The sequence below is a fragment of the Drosophila hydei genome, unplaced genomic scaffold (genome assembly GCF_003285905.1).
Source record: "Drosophila hydei strain 15085-1641.00,03,60 unplaced genomic scaffold, DhydRS2 tig00000587-arrow-arrow-pilon, whole genome shotgun sequence".
Lineage (NCBI taxonomy): Eukaryota > Metazoa > Arthropoda > Insecta > Diptera > Drosophilidae > Drosophila > Drosophila hydei.
This window is the reverse complement of record NW_022045760.1, coordinates 20,833-37,580: the sequence shown is the minus strand read 5'-3', so window position 1 is coordinate 37,580 and position 16,748 is coordinate 20,833. Positions and strand designations below refer to the sequence as shown.

Sequence of the window (16,748 nt, the reverse complement as noted above, 5' to 3'; positions counted from 1 at the left end):
AATTGTGAAAGTTCCTCGCATTGGTCCTGGCAGACCAAGGCTGATACGAACCGGCAAGCCAGGCCGATCTCGAAAGCAGCACAATGTACTTGGGGCTCTGGTTGCCAGCAACGTGAAGATTCCATAATCATATGAGAAGGCGTTGAATAGTGTTCATGCATCAGATTGGTGCGATGCGATGAAACGGGAATATGACGCACTAATGGCCAACCATGTTCATGAAGCAACCACAAGGGTACATTGATCGGGCTCAACCAGCTTAGGCCGATACATGGATTGAAACAATCAGGAAGGGAATGGAACACAGAACTAAATGATGTCCTGAGTAGTTTGGGTTTCGTTGCCTGCGAAAAAGAGCCCTGTCTCTACACAACATATAGGGAAGGATAATTTGTCGTTAATCCTGGTATATGTTGACGATTTACTTATACCATGTCAATCCAAAGAGGACCTGGTTAGCATCATGTATCGACAAAGGCGTGCCTGAACATTTTTTAGGCATGAAAGTGATGCGCATAGATGAGCTTGGGCCTATTACCATAGGCCATTCGCAATACATCAAGGAATTATTGCAAACTCATGGTATGGGCTATTGTAGACCAGTTGCAACTCCGTTGGATGAGGGATTCCAAGTAAATTGTACCGATTATGTTCGCCATATCGACACGGTATTAAAATGCCTGTGTGAAGCCAACATGAGAGTAGCTCAGGAAAAAAAGGAAATTCCTCAAAGAGAGCGTAGAATTTTTAGGATTTATAGATGCTAGAGGTGGTGCCAAGACTGACCCCGAGAAGGTCAAAGCTATACAAGAGTACCCCGAGCTAAAAAATTTGTTTAGTCTCCGGTCATTTCTCGGCCTCGCTAGTTACTATAGAGGGTTTATCAGGAATTTCGCATCAATAGCAAAGCCCTTAACTAACATCCTTAAAGGAGAAAATGGCTCTGTCAGCAAACATAGATCCAAAAAAGTCGAAATTGAATTCAACCAATCCCAACGCAATACATTTGAAAATCTGCGAAACATTTTGGCATCAGAAGATGTCATGCTCATGTATCCAGATTTCAAACAGCCTTTTGACCTGACCACTGATGCCTCAATGGATGGCATCGGCGCGGTTCTATCCCAAGGGGGTAGACCGATCACCATGATTTCACGAGCTTTAAAACAAAGCGAGGCACACTATGCCATTAACGAAAGAGAGCTATTGAGCATCGTATGGGCATTAGGCAAGTTACAAAACTATCTATATGGCACAAGGGAGATTAACATCTTCACCGATCACCAACCCCTTACCTTCTCTGTCTCGGACAGAAATACTAACGACAATATCAAAAGATGCAAATCTCTTATTAACGAACACAATGCGAAAGTGCTCTACAAACCAGGGAAGGAAAATTTAGTTGCGGATGCCCTATCAAGGCAAAACGTGAATGCCTTAGAAAATGAACCCCAATCTAACGCTGCTACTGTTCATAGCGAACTTTCACTGACCTACACGGTCGAGACAACCGAAAAACCACTTAACTACTTCAAAAACCAAATTCTTTTAGAAGAAGCACAGTTCGAATGGAAACAAGACCTTATACTTTTTGGTAAAAAGATCCGTCACATTATTCACTTCACAGATAAGAATAGTCTTTTCGAAACATTGAAACCACTCATTGTCGCAGACGTTGTAAATGCAATACATTGCGATTTGCCGACTTTAGCCTGTGGCCAACACGACTTGGTATTAAATTACCCTGCTACAAAATTTTGGCACTGTAAGAACATGGTGGAAGACATTACTAACAAATATGACCAGTTAGAAATAATCGCAGTCGAACACAGAGCCCACAGGGCAGCACAAGAAAATGTAAAACAAATTCTCCGTGAATATTACTTTCCGAATATGTCTAAAATGGCAAATGAGGCCGGTATAAACTGCAAAACATACACCAGAACAAAGTATGACAGGCACCCACAAAAACAGGAAATGGGGATGACCCCAATACCGCGAAATGTTACATATAGACATATACTCCACAGACAAGAAACTTTTCCTTACCTGTGTCGACAAATTTTCAAAATTTGCCGTGGTACAACCACTGTCGTCCCGCACAATAGTGGACATAAAAGTACCCATTATCCAACTGATAAATTTTTTCCCAGAAGTGAAAACAATATATTGTGACAACGAAGCTTCCTTTAACTCGGAAACTATCACATTATTTCATAACATAGATGTTGTCAATGCACCCCCACTTCACAGGAGCTCGAATGGGCAAGTGGAACGTTTCCACAGCACTCTAGGTGACATTGCGAGGGCTTTTAGAATGGGCAAGATGTCCTCCGACACGACAAAACTTATTATGAGGGCAACGGTAACATACAACCGAACCATACATTCAGCCACAAACCAAAAGCCTATAGAGGTTATATATTATGCTAAAACAAGTAAGAAAACTCTAGTCGAGAGTGCTCGACTAGAAAATACCCTGAATGTTTATCATTTTAAATAATAATACTGAATATATTTAATAATATTAAATAAAATACTTCTTTACATATAAATTTATAAATATTTACACTAAACTTCCCTATCCTGAATACTTAATGAAATATTACTGTTGTAACTATAAACTGTTTCAAAAGTCCTAGCGCTAATATATTCACTAGACAAATAGACGCCCCACCAATGAGCGAATTACAATTGGTGGTAGGGGTTTTCAAATCTAAATTCTATAAAATCCTAGCCGATTCAAATCTGCTCAAACACAGATTAAGATCTCCTAAAATAAGGCAATCGCTGGTCACAAATGGAGACGGACTTTTGTAGAAACTACAAAGCTTAACGATTTATGCCTAAATATGGCATATTCTGAAACTGAAGATCCATTTATTTTCCTGGCGCTCAAGCATCTAGTTATATTATTTAAAATTGTATTCCTAGCATAAATGATGATTCCTCTCTTAGGTCGTATTGCGTTAGGTACCATCTCGCATTCAAGATTAACATTTTTGTTTAAATATGTTCACGCTTCAACGAAAATAGAACGGACGACTGCAACATCAATCTGTCATATCGAATGTCTTCAATATGACAGTTAATACTCTGAGTATTATGTAAAAGATAACTAAGATTCAACTGTCAATTAAGTGATCGTAATGTGATCGAAGCCGTTTTTCAGTACGTAATTTTTTGGAGGATTTGGAGGGATAAAATCTCCCATAATAAAGAACCCCAAAGCTGTTGTTGCCCTACTAAAAGCTACGTATATTGCAGCACGGTGCATTCGACAGCAAGTGTGGACAACTGGAAACTGCTTGCGGTCAATGGATACTTGCTCATTTTTCCTATATTGGAAATTTCTAATGATTTTTTGAATGGGGCCCATGAAGATTCTGTACGATGCGTACACTTTGAGACAGTGAGTACGAACACACTGTCCTCTGAAAATTGCATCCAGAAAACATTTGGAGCGTTGGATGCATCGAAATTTATTTGCATCAAAATACCTGATGACCGTATTCATATATTTGGCATTGTTTTCAAAAGGTTCTACAGTGTGTTTCGGACGACCTAAAGCTATAGCTATAGCTGTAGGGATCATGAGAATTGGATTCGAAAATCCAACGATTGGCTACTGGTGACAACTGTCGTAAATCCCCAAAACCTATGATAGATATTTGATCTATTATAATAAGTTTAAGGTCTATTAACCTTGAATGCAAAGTATTAACCAAGTCATCACTTAGTGCGCTCAAATCAGAACCAGATTGGTTAACTGGTAGAGAGAAAATAGAATGTAGTGTCAAACCACTAATTCGGAAAGCAGCTTTACCTGTTGGGGCACAGAGTAAGATTTTAGATGAGACATTACTCACAGGCCTACTATTATATAAATGGGATAATGCTTGACAAATGGAGGCGATTAGTCGGCTTTTTCTGACTCCAGCACTACCTCCAACGAATTCATAAAATATTGACTTACTTTTCACATTATGCAAAACATGTGTAAAGTCTGCTTTAAATTTAAAGACCTAACAATATCTTGAATTTTATCTGGAGAAAACAAAACAGGAATCTTAATCATTCGGACATTGGTATTTTCTAACCCCTGATCCAATTCTCTCCTCCATTAATGTTTAAAACATTAATTCTTGGATCTATTTCTGACAACCATAAAACTTTAAACCTATCATCTACTACCTCACTATCAGCTAAACTATTATATTTCCTACGGTTTGTATCAATTAATTTTTGATTGTGGCTACAAAACGATTCGCAGTCCCTCATAACTAGCTCTGCCTCCTCGTCTCTCCATTAATATTGAATCTCCTATACCTAATTATACTGGGAGTACGTATTTTCTTCACAAAACCACTACCATTGCGAAGGTCAAAAACTAACCTTTGGGATGTTAGTAATTCTTCATGTACATTTAATTGGCGAGTGCCACTATGCTGCTTGCTAAAACTATAAAAAGTAGCAAAATCAGCCAAGCATAAAGTTTCTAAAGCCGCAGGGCGCTGAACATAATGGTCTAAAAAACCTAATAAAAATATGCCAGTAGAGTCATCGGATAAATTTTCTAACTGTTGCTTAGACTTAAGCATTCTAACCCGATGCTCTGGTAATGAAGTATTAATGTATACTTTAGCGTTACTGCTTTCTGACAAGTGCATTCCTAAACAGCAGTAAACGGCTTCCTGGGCAGATTTTTCAATGCCCGAAATATATTTGTACCCTATGTACTGTAACTTTCGTTTGTTACATTGCCCCTGCTAATCTCACTAACAGCTTCACGCATTAGTTTTGAAATTCCTCTCTGGGACTTGTTAATATAATTAACAACATAACTTCAGCAAGCATAGGGATAAATTGTATATCTATGTTAGCTCGCTGCAGCTGCAGAAGGTGCTTATTATAAGCGTTAAGTTTAATTGTAGCGAATGAATGCTTTAAATATACTTTTGGCTTCTTAATCCTAAACCTAAGTGCATTAATATAGCACTCATCGCTAAGATTTAGGTCACCGTGGGACAAAAAGTTGTCGAAATTATTGAGAAATTCCATAGATTCTTGATCAAACGAATTCTCCAAGCCCTGAACTTTTTTAAAATTTCTACGATGCTCATCTAGATTTTGAACATTCTCCTCTAATGGGAATAAAATCTCTGTTTGGAGCATAGGAGGGTATGGAATACCGAATCTACAAATTTATTGAGCCCTGACTTCTGTAGCTCCGTATTTGATACTGCAAATACGGAGCTACATCCGAGCACGATTTTACACGAAAAAGGCTTGACTCATCGGTCGAATCAAGCTTGGGGGCATCTTTCAGCCAATAAAACTTTGTAACATGATGACTGCATTAGTTTTAAAACCTGCCTATACCGAATATTAAAATACCTAGCACACGTAACAGGGTCGGCTCTAATTAGACGGCCTTTGTTGTCAAAAACTAAGCTGCCTGAGACTTCTTCGGAAGTGTCGGGAAATTCGGAAGACCAAACTGCCTAATCATAGCCATTACTTTTTTCTTCTCTGCTTCCCAGTGAGCAGGCGAGGTCCTAATGCATTTTAAAACTCTATAGCCATCGTCATGGCGAACCAAATGATCTATATTTTCTTAGTTAAGAGCGTTTGCCACTGTAATGCCGTGAGTGGCGCTGTACTTACGCAAGCGAATAGAAATATTATTTCTAATTAACTTCTTATAATTCTGACCTTCGTCAGACGAAAATGATGATAGCCTGGTGATTCCTATAAAGCTTTACCGTTTTATTAAAAACGGATATCAGACCATCAAGACTACTATTAATAGTTTGGGATCTGTTTCTAATTAAGGCATTAGCTCGTTCTATCCTGTTTCTGGTCGCATTACGCCTATTCTCAGATATCCTATTTTCAATATTATTACGATATTGGCTAACTCGCTGTGTTAAACTTCTATTGGCGTCAAAAGTTCCCTGTCGTGCCTGAATGCGAGCACTTCGTCTTGCACTTGTGTTACGTGCCTGCTCAATTATCCTACGAATAGAATCGTATCTAACCGGCGATCTTTAGTCCCTATCTCTTACCCTTTGTAGCAGACGCCGTCCAATGTCATTTCTTCGTCGAGCACGTCGTGCAGTGTCTCGTCCTTGTTCGCCTGCCCTATGAACTGGGTCTTGTCTGCGTCTCGATCGGCGCGAAGTGTCAGCCAATTGCTCCTGTTGTCTAATGGGAGAATTGGCTCGTCTTGTCACGTGGTCCTCAGTATTTTGTCTCCGTTCGGTTGCCCTATAAACTGGGTCTTATCTGCGTCTCGATCGGCGCAAAGTGTCAGCAAATTGCTCCTCTTGTCTAATGGGAGAATTGGCTCGTATTGTTGCGTGGTTCTCAGTATTTTGTCTCTGTTCGATTGCCCTATAAACTGGGTCTTGTATGCATATCGATCGGCGCAAAGTCTCAGCTAATTGCTCAACCTGTCTAGTCTGGGCACTTGTGCGTAAAGCTGCACGTAGAAGGGTATTTTGGCTTTGACCTAAACCTCTATTGATAGCGTTGTTCCTGTGAACTTCGTTTCTTTGTCTATTTCTATGTCGCTCACTTTCACTAAATTCTTCATTTTCCCTACGGTTGCGTATATTTTATGCAATTTTGGTTTTTGTTGGATTTTGGATACTGGCTCCAAATTTCCCCAAATTCTTAAAATTTAAGTTTAGTTGGACCTAGGGCCATTATGTGAAGGCGTTTACATCTCAACCAATCCAATAGGATATTTAGATCATATGCTGAAAATTTCATTAAAATCCATTAAGTAAAACAGAAGTTCGTAAGAAATCGTTTGGCCAATTTGCAAAAGTATATGTCAGCAGCGCCAAGCGCACTCATTTGTCCTATCCGTGTGCACAAATACATTCAAATGCGTGTATTCTTTTCTATTCCAAGAATTAAAATTGCGATTGAATTGTGCTGAATGATTAGGTGCTATTTAACTTCAAATTACTTTCCTTGTAAGAAAACCATGCAGTGGCTGCGTTGGTAGAGGCGGCGCTCGTAATGGGTTGGTCCCTGGGATGCGGCGTGGTTGAACTGGCTCTTCTTATTTTATTGAACGAGTCAGTATAAAGTAAATTATTTCTAAATTAATTTAAGTTTTTATTTCTATAATCTACGTGAGTCAATTAAGCAAAGATAGAACTTAAAGGACGAGGATGATAAATAAAGGTTTGGTATGAGTGGTAAACTACTGATTGCTAATATTTATAACTTTAATTATATGATAAAAAGTATAAAAGTATAAAAACCTATATATGCCCGAGGTAATTTTCAATCTAATTTTCTTAAAATATGTACCATTTCAAACATAATTTGAGAACAAAATGTTTGCAAATTTATTTACAAATACAGTTTTTATAGTATTTAGAGAGTTACGACAATTGTGGACCGAAACCAATTAATAACAGTTACAAGGTCTACGTTCGGACTATGAAAAACATGTAATTATTATTAATTATCGGATTACATAAATACAATAGAAAAATAGCATACAATTTAAAGAAAAAATGGCATTCCAATGGTAATGGAAAATATTTGTTATTGAGTTTGTCAATAAAATCACTTACCGAAACTTGCGCGTTTTTAATGCTTGATCGTTATAGAATTGATTTATATATGTAGATAAAAGTCTCTGATCCCAATCATCAGTAACGTGTCCTCCATAATTTACTCCAGCTATCAAATATTTTAATGCATTAAACGGTGTTTCTTCGTATTCATTTAAATATAAAAGCAATAAGATTTCAGAGACTTCAAAATCGGAATCATTAAAACTGTAAACTACGTTCCACCCTAGTTGTTGAAATTTTTTTCGCTCCAAGAGAATTGTATGGAAAAAACATAGTGAGAAAAGAAGTTTTTTGTATTTACTAGGTTCTTTGGAAACGTCCATGTTTCCAACATTTACATTGTTATAAAGCCTCTTCATATTGGCCTTAATTCCACGTGGAGGTTCAGTAGTCATTTTTATACTTGTTTCTAATATTGATATAGGAAAGTCGGGATGAGGGCTAGAACTTAGCCAGAGTCTAAACTTTTTATGTAACTTTATTGATTGCATAGTTGCTATCATTTTATCAAGTGTTGGCATCCAACTTAGTGATAAATGGCAATTTGCAAGAAATACCCAATTGCCATCTTTGATACCATCCATTATTAGTTTTGTAGCTACAGGTGCCTGGCCTTGACCCAAACTTAATGAAAACATTCTTTGAGACATTTTGACTGTTTCTGAAAGAGCTATCAAAGATTGAGTTGGATCTATTCCCGGTGATAAAACAAATATCAGTGGGGTCTGAGAAATGGATTCATCAAATGCAGCCTTTAGATCTAGAACTGGTGGTTCCACATAGCGTGGGCCCAACTTACTGATAATAAATTGAGTCATACAAAAACTGATTCGATCCGGTCGTAGTGAACGAACTACACAAATTTTCTGAAAATCAGTAAGTTTATCATTCCATTCTCCAATTAAATCTTCCTGCTCAGGGAACGCAGTTGCATACCAAGCTAAGGACAATTAGATTAAATTTTTAAAAATTAAAAACGTATCTCAAAATTTAACTTACCATTCCATAATTTAAAATTTGATTCAAATGAATCTATAATACCATGAAAGCCTGGTATTTTGTCCAGCTCGGTTATATTATCCCAATTTTGTTCACTAATCCACCCTGTCAAAAATTTTAAGATTAAAAATAAAATATTTGCAATTATTTCAATTTTTCAGTGCTTATAGAAAATTTATTTTTTCATAACATAAAAACAACTAAAAAGTAAGTTAAATAATAAACGCAACTTAGTGCAACTATATATACAATATTTACATTTGGCTGGGTTAGGAGCCTGCCCTTGTTTATCGAGAACAATGCCTCCTTTGAGTATGAAATCATATTCTTCTTCGACAAGTTTTCCAGCGTTTGAAAGTATTTTCGCCGTCATGTGAATGGAAAAAAGCAGCTTATGTCTTTCAAAAAGACCACGGCAGGTATTTCTATAAACAGAATAAGTATGATATTCATCGATATTATGAATTCGCTCATGTACAAATTGGTTTCGTGGACTGCGCTCGATGGATTGCGTAAATAATAAAATATATGCAGCCAGAGAAAAAACATACATTGGGTCAATCTTAGACATGTCTGTTAATACAAAAAATAGTATAGCAGCGCGTACAGATGCGGGTTTGTACTCTTGTCGCGCTGCGTCAATCTCTATTTCTGTAATTTCGGCGATACTTAATGATTCCTTTACTAAAACAGATGTTTGTCGCGACTTTTGTAACGTTGAGAACAATTTATCATCATCGAGAAGCGATCCTCTACTTTCATTTAACAGGCGTAAAATTTCATTATCTAGATCAATAAGTGTTCTTTTATTACGTGCGATAGTTAAAACTAGGTCATCTTTTTGTTCTTCCAGAGCAGGTTTTTCTTTACGAACAATAATACCTAACAGCTGAGCTTCCAACCCATCTTGTTTTAATGCAAAATTCACTAAGGTCATTTTGGATGATATTTCGGGTGGATAGTGCGGATTTGATATCTTAGTTGTAATATAAAATCGAAATTTATCGTTGTAAGATATATATTTGTCATTAAATTTTATAAGTTTTTCTCCAGCTTGTATTGTAAAACTGCGACGAAGTATAGGATATATAGCCTGGTCCAGGCTTTCTCCAACATTTTGGAGCAACACAGGAAACCCTTCTTTAATAGAAAGTTCAATTTGTTGAAGATAATCTGTCATACCCAAATCAATAATAATAAGCTGGTTATGTTCCTCCATTTTCATAATCCAATTGTTTGCTTGCATTTGTGGATCAATTATTAGTGGCCATCTACTTCCCTGAGTTACAATAACTCCGTTTTCTGTGCTTAGGTCATCGGCTGGAAGCCCTTGAATATTCCATTCTCGAATAGAAACGGCATCGCAGAGAAAAACCGTAAGCTTCAGTTCAGATGTGGATGGTATAACTAAGTCTTTAATAAGCTGTCTCCACTTATTAAGCAAATCTTCTCTATATTTTGTATCAAATGGACCCAAGTATGTCACAAATGCAATAGATAGCAAACAGTCTCCTGGCAATTTTAAAAAGGCAACGTCTAATTGAGCTACTGTTTCTATCCAACGCTCCCGTTCCCCTGACAATGATTCAACCAAAATAATAGCTCGTTCTAATTGTTTTCGTAACCGTTCTTCCTTTGCACGCAATTCATTAAGCAGGTCGGTTTTTTCATTTAATTGTCGATAAAGCTCCTCTATGACTGCTTGCAATTCCTCAAGTTTTTTTTTGGCGGCAGCCAATGCTGCTTGTTTTTCTTCTAAAGATCTCATAGCATTATCTAATTTTTCTTGTTTGGGTGCAACGATACGATAAACTTTTCCGTAGTTTTCTATAGCCATAATCCATAACATTAATGACTTACATGCAACTGAAACAACTGCTACTTTGTCTGGTTCCAATTCAGGATTTTTTGTATATAATGCTATACGCTTAAGTGTTTTTTCTGAGATATGATCTCGATCAAAATTTTTTAAATCATTTAAAAAGGTGGATTCACTAAGTACTTTCTTGGCATTTTCCCAAGTGGGCTCCTTTCCAATTAATATCAACACGGCTTCCATTACTTTTTCAATTTTCATAGGTGGGCGCCCATACGACTTTACTTCAGCAATGTCTTTTTTATTCAGAGCGTCTAAAGCTTTAACTGCAGCATCAATCATAGGCAAAACAACTTCCAAGTCTGCCCGTGCAGTTGCAGCTAAGTCTAAACATATTATTTCCTCACGTTTAATAATGACAGCTTCTGCGTCAACAATCTCTTTTTGTTCCGTGGCTTCGGATTTTTGTATTTCGATCATAGCAATAAATTCTTCACATTCCTTAGCAAGTAATTTTACTTGCTCTGAACTTATTTTTAATTCATCTGACATCAATGTCACTTTTTCCTGAGTTTCTTCAATTTTGGACAATCCGTTTCGTAAGCGATTAGCAGCGGTTGATACTTCTAACCTTTTTCTTTCAAGAAGATCTTTAAAACCACTTACCAACTGCAAGTAATTTGGAGACGTAACATAATTAAATCGTTTGACTTCTTCCAGCATAAGCTGTGAAATTTTTGTAACACTCGAGTGCATAGTTGAAAATGCCTGTGGTATATCCCGATGAAGAACGTTTTCAGTTGTTTCAACCAAACTATCACGATCTTTCTTATCATCTTTTCCGGGAACTGGCGCATTTAGTTGAAAACCCTTCAGAAAATGACATGCTACTTCTAACAAGGCTTCTTGAGGCCAAAGTCTAAACCAATTGGGAGTTGTTGCACTTAACAAAGCTGGATATTGACGTATATAGTTTCTAAAATTTTCTCCAACGGGACTAAAACAGAGAACTATATGCATGAAATCTCTTATATTTAGCATAAAAAATGAATATAATGCTTCCGTATTCAGTTCAATCCCAGCCTTTTTTGCTGGTCGCTCTAAGTCAGACTTTAGTTCATCAAATTCGTCGGATTTAAATAAATTTATCTCTCCGCTAGTGAGCATATTATTTATTATTTCCAAAAATGATAGTTCTGCTACCTGCTCACTACTAAAAATAAATATATGTAGCCTTTGCTTAATTCCTGTTAACTTATAAAGGCTTTTCAAGTCCTCACGTAAATCTCCGACTTTGTATTTTTTAGAAACTTCAACTTGAAAGATTCCCATTTCTAAAATAAAAGCAGCTAGTTTAGCAAGTACTTGACGACCGGATCCTCCTATACCAATATTTAAAATATGTCCACGAGGCTGAGATATAACACGTATTATGCGAACTACATGTTCAATAGCTTCTTTAAAGAATACGAGGTTCATGCGAGCCATTCCTGGAAAATTGTTGTATTCGTCCAACTGACTAATCATAAACAAACGTAGGTTATCTAATTTTAAATCCTCATAGAATCCTTGAGGGTGAGCAAACTCACCAAAAAGTGGCGATTGTTTTGATGGGCATAGACTGTGAAAAGTTACCTCATAATATTGACCTAATGTTTCATTTATAGTGTTAATAAACCAATCTTGATCTGCATCATCAACTAGTCGATCGCTAAATACTCTAAAGCATTCATGTATCCAAAGACGAAGAAAATTTGATCTTGTTGTCTGAAGCTCTGGAGATGCCCTCAACAACCCCTGAAATACTTTAGAAATGTCTCGAAGGTTAAAGAGATAGTGCGATTTATTGGGGGTTGGTAGCATTTTTCCAATAATAACTGTATAGAGATAAACTGTTGATTGCGTAAGAAGTAGCCAAATTTCGCGAATATCACTTGTAAATCGTTCCAGTTTCTGTTTAAGCATTGTACCAAATATTCGTGTTATTGTTTCTTGAGTTGGAAATGTGAGATTTAAAAGAACAAATCTACTTTGAGTCCTTGGTGAGACAACCTGTCGTCCGCCACCAGGTGGCCCCATCGCCGCCATCAACAAAGTGTTAAGTACATAAATTTTTTGCTGCGTTTTACGATTGAACCAGTATTTATAATCGATCCATTGTCTTATGAGCTCCAGGGGCGGCTGAGAACCGTACGTGTCCTTAGCAGGCATATTAAAGTCATCCATAAAGCAGATCATTCTTTTTCCTCCAAAAGGTACAAACTGTGTTTTTGTCCGTTTTTCCGTACGGTTTTCTATCGTAGCCTGAAGACCAGCTGCTGTCGTTTGAGCGGAAATATTAACATATAGGACGCAAAATTTATTTTTATCGCAAGCTTCCATGACATTTGTTGCAGTTGATGATTTGCCAGTTCCAACATTACCAACTATCAACACTGGGTGCTCTTCAATTAGAAGTTTTGATACGATATACTCATATCTTATGGTATCTCCAGTGGGAACAATTATCTTATAAAAAGGAGAGCTAAAATAAATAATATTACATTAAATTATTTATATATTAATACACATACTAACCTGTCATCATAACGCCAGGTATCTGATAGTTTACTCTCCCACGGCACAAATACTCTTTCATTTGGGTCTACAAAGTAGTCAAAGACTGTGTCCTTAATAGGGAAACAACTTTCAATTTCTCGGATATAAGTATCAAGTTTAAGTCGACTATCCTCGTCAACAGTTGCACAAATTGACCATACCAATGAAAACATGAACCACAGCTTTGTCATTTCTTCTAATACTTCTAAATTTTGTGGATTAATACCATTTTGCTTCGTCCCAAAACCTTCAAGAAGTTTGCACAAAGACATTATTCCATTTAACTCATTTGTCTTAACAGGTTCTTTGCAACGCACGTGTTTATACTCAAGTAAATTTGGCAGCATTGACTCAAAATGAATGCGCAAGAAATCCGCATACGCCTTAATTTTTTGTTTTTGCAACCAAGCGTCCACATATGGCTTCCAACCCCAGTCATTATAATCGTTATATACCATACCACAACGTGATACAGTTGCTGGAGAAGCAACCGCTAAGTCTCCCACTTCAAATAGTAATGAAACTTGCGGCGGCATTGTTATTCGTTCACTATTTATAAGAGTAAGTAACTTATTATCGTCCATCACAGAATTCATATTCTCAATCCAGACAGCATCAACTGGTCCATCGAATAAAAGCCACTTTAGCATTGGATCCTCGTCAGCGCAAATAATTCTCATTATTGAGCTGAGAACGCCATCCAGCCACTCTCCAGTACTTAAATTATACTCGCCATACAACTCAGCGAGGTTTAGGGCTTTAGGATTAACAGGATGCACAACTACCGACTCCCAACCTTGAAAACGCTGTGCATTCATTCTACAGTATGCTCCTTGCAATGCTCGCCAAGTAACTGATTTTGCAGTTCCTGTATCGCCTATAATCATAACTGAGTGTCTTGAGTTTTTTGTTTCAAAAAGTTCAATAACTTTCTTCACCGCAATTTGTATAGCTTGTAGACCATTATCTTTGAATTCTTCATAAATGGCAATATTAAAATCATTATAATCAATCTGTGGAAGACTTACGCCTGGAAATATGTCGCACATTATTCCAGTAAAAAGCGGTAAATCGGCTGCGGTAAATCGTGCAACATTCATGTCTTTCATTGCAAGATACACAATTTCCTCTTCATTTGTATTGGGTAACTGCCTACGTTTGCGTCCAGCATAACGTAATAACGCTACCATAGAACGAAGACCAAAATCATAATGGTACTGTTTAGAAAGTTGTTGTTTCGCTAATTCATAAAGTGTAAACACTTTTCTAGCCAAACTTCGAGTATTCGTGAATCCATCCGAGAAAAGTAGATTTTCTGCAATTATAATATTATCCGGAACCATCATAGAAATTGGCCGGAACATAGACTTTAAGTTATCTGGCAATTCCGTTCGACCAGCATAGCCAGGATTCATCGTTATAAACAGTCCGACAGTACTCTTTAATTTAATTGTCTGTCCTTCAAAAAGAAATTCTTTTACATTAGCGGAAAGAGCTGCCATTATAGACATAATTTGTTGAGCCACTACAGACAGGACTTCAATGTTAATTCGGTTGAATTCATCAAAGCAGCCCCAACATCCACTTTGCGCAAGACCAGAGAAATTTTTTCCAATACTTTTAAAATCTAAACCTTCAGAACAGTTTGTTACTATCACCCACAGGCCTATTGCTTTACCAAGATCTTTCACCGTTTCGGTTTTACCTGTACCAGCAGGACCTTTCGGGCTTCCACCTCTATGTAGATGCAGAGCTGTCGTTAATGTGATATAACAGCGATCAGTCAATGGTGTAATTACTAATCTCCCAGAGTTGCCAGTGTATTCGTAACCATACCATTGCTCCGTGTTTGTCTGTCTAATTACACATAACTCTGATTCACGATGCCAATAAAAGCGTAATTGTGAAAACCATTCAAAATGACCAATATCCTTACAGTTTGCTTTGTACATGCGCTCAAGAACATCTCGACCATGTATTTCCAGTGTGATGAGAGTGTTTACTTTTAGACGCATTATTTTTGATAAATCTTTACGACTCATTTCGGATAGTTTAAGGAGTACTTTTATTTGCTTTCGTTTAAGTTTGCGAAGTGGTTTCTTTTGGTCAACCATTTTGCAATGTATAAGGCTGCGAGTGCAATCTGTTGTAAACTGAATTTGTGCTGTCGTTAACACCATTTGCCCTGGCCAAAGAGATATCCATTTCTCCCTATTGCCGATTAACTTTTTTAATGATCCTCGTGCTAATTTTAATTGTTCTTTCATAACCGCAATCATATAGTCTTCAATCTGATTTAACCAACGTTCTGACGGACCATCTATGTATAAAACCTGTAAGAACTCTACACATTCACCGTCATCAGAATACATAGCAGTTGCTTGCCACCTACTCAAAGCCTTTCCAACTCGCCTGAGCTCTAGTTTGTTTAAATTATCGAAAAGTTTTTTTAAATGCGTTTGTACTAAGTCGGGACGTTTGGCATTTCCTAATATTTCCAAAAGATCATCATTTGATATAAAATAGAAGCGAGGAAATAGTTGTCGCTTGGCCTCTAAATAAATTTCCAACGCGCGTTGTATCAATTCCAAATGTTCATCCATACGATTAAATCTATTGAGTACAAATGGGGGTGCACGTAGATGTGTAGCTTTTACGGCAGTATTTGCCTCAAACATTTTAGCTGTAATTAACCGAAACTCATCTGTGATAGCTACAAATCTTTTTTCCTCTTCAGGTAGTTGTTTTCGTATATCTTCGCCTTGAAATATATTTTCCAAATATAACCATTGTCTTTGCACTGAGAGCGCTTTTTCCAGGGTTTCACTGATATAGGATAAAGTTTTTTCCCAATAATCTACAATATCAATGAAAGGCTCCACAAAACGAGTGGCTTTCATACCGGATATCTGAACTATGTGCTCTTCTAGGAGTTGGAAACATTCATCAACATTTTTAATTCGGTAAATCCCATCACGAGAGTATGCCATTTCAAACCCCTGTTTTTTCCATATAGACGCAATATTCATGATTCCATTTTCAATTTGTAACTCCATTGTTGCTGCGTTCGATATATCCTGAATATCCTCAGAAAATGCTTGAAAGTCTAAGTTCATGATTAGTTCCAGCGTAAAATTGTTAGAAGTTTCATCAAAATCTCTAAAAAAAGTAATTAAAAGTTTTGTTTTAATTATCTAAATATCTTAATAAGAATTTATAAAAATTATATATTAAATCAAGTCGACTGGAAAACATTATTTTTAATATGATAACTTCCATAAGCGGTAATTTTAGTTATCGTTAATATGTGAAGTTGTATTTTATTCTGGACCCAGTTGGACTGGATCAGACCCTTTTTCAGGCCATTTTTAGCGCCTATGGGTGAATTCTTGGCAAGACAAGAGTCATCATCAACAGTCAGGCAAGAATATAGAATAAAATAAGGACATTACTTGAGATATATATATAAACATATATTCTGCTTAGCATAATTATACATGGACTTAAATTTTACGAATAAACTATCAAAAGTTCAATCTTTTCATAAAAAGGTTCTTTCACACAATTATAACTGGCATTTCCTCCTTATGCTCGATTCTTCGATTTTTCATCTTCTCTTGTTGTTTCACTTGCTTGCTTAGCAAGTGCACAGATGCAGACGTACGCGGTTGTGGTATTTTTCTGCATATTGCGTGTGCGCTCTCGCTTGTGAAGATCGATCGCTGTTATATTGC

At 36.9% G+C, this 16,748-nt stretch overlaps 1 protein-coding gene across 1 annotated transcript in view; it reads right to left on the bottom strand.

The window, feature by feature from the left end:
- Window positions 1–16,173, bottom strand: part of LOC111599880 (dynein heavy chain 2, axonemal) — a gene marked incomplete at both ends in the record, with an annotated part of 33,965 nt that extends 17,792 nt beyond the window's left edge. Inside the window, 4 exons of the mRNA XM_030224329.1 lie at window positions 7,599–8,541; window positions 8,601–8,705; window positions 8,859–12,940; window positions 12,994–16,173. Coding sequence (XP_030080189.1) covers window positions 7,599–8,541; window positions 8,601–8,705; window positions 8,859–12,940; window positions 12,994–16,173 — 8,310 coding nt within the window. The remainder of the gene's footprint in view (window positions 1–7,598; window positions 8,542–8,600; window positions 8,706–8,858; window positions 12,941–12,993) is intronic.
- Between the last annotated feature and the right edge of the window lie 575 nt (window positions 16,174–16,748).